The sequence below is a fragment of the Trypanosoma equiperdum genome (assembly GCF_001457755.1).
Source record: "Trypanosoma equiperdum strain OVI genome assembly, contig: ctg_1270, whole genome shotgun sequence".
In the NCBI taxonomy this organism is placed as follows: Eukaryota; Euglenozoa; class Kinetoplastea; order Trypanosomatida; family Trypanosomatidae; genus Trypanosoma; species Trypanosoma equiperdum.
The window spans coordinates 3,427-4,216 of NW_027123250.1; the positions used below are offsets into that span (position 1 = coordinate 3,427).

The 790-nt window shown below is 40.3% G+C and overlaps 1 pseudogene across 1 annotated transcript in view; it reads right to left on the reverse strand.

The window, feature by feature from the left end:
- Positions 1 to 660: 660 nt before the first annotated feature.
- Positions 661 to 790, reverse strand: part of TEOVI_000649900:pseudogene — a 404-nt pseudogene continuing 274 nt past the window's right edge. Inside the window, 2 exon segments of the mRNA in view lie at positions 661 to 756; positions 758 to 790. The exon segment at positions 758 to 790 is cut by the window's right edge and continues 9 nt beyond it. Of these exon segments, the coding sequence occupies positions 661 to 756; positions 758 to 790 (129 nt within the window).

The following is a 790-nucleotide window of genomic DNA, read 5'->3' on the forward strand; positions in this document are numbered from 1 at the left end:
CCCTTCATGATGTGGACGATGCGCTGAATTTAGCTTAAGGAAAGAAGGGAAAAAGAAGCATTTTTTCTTAACCTTAAACTCACACGAAGTCTACCCATAAATGATAAAAAATGCATAAAAAATACAAGAGACACAGTAGCGTACTGAAAGTGAAGGTACGAGTGTTGAAACATGCAAGATGAGGGTGAATATGCAGTCCGTGAGAGGAAATTGATGGACAAACTAATTTAGGTATATTGTAGAACGGTGTGGGTAGGGTCCGAACCACTTGTTTGTTCATGTCGTTGCAAATATCTTAGGAGCAATTCACTGAATACAGCCGGAAGCGGAAGTAGCATTATCCGAGACCCACTTTTTAAATACTATGACCTTCTCTATTCCCATTTGTAGGAGTACAAAGTGTTGCATGTTGCAACGTGCAAAGGCACTTCTCTACGGGGCACTCGTAGCGTCTGCTCGTACTTGCGGTACGGCGTTTAGTGGGAAACTTGTTGACTCCTGGTGGTGTGAATAATATCATGTGGATATTCAAATACGCAAAAGTGTCTGAGACTTCTCTTCTGTGAGTTCATGTTATCATGTGGTTCTATTCAAGAGGATGGATAATTTACGGACCTCTAAGAGGAGATAAAAGAAAAACAAAACGAAGGATATGACGTTTCAACCTGCCATCAGCTTCGGTGGCTTTATATATGTCTTGCATTTTGTGTTGGGTCTCTGTTTGGTGTGTATTATTAAGTTCGTACAATGCTTTTTTCCTGCCTATATTAGTTTGGACTAAAAGTGTTCT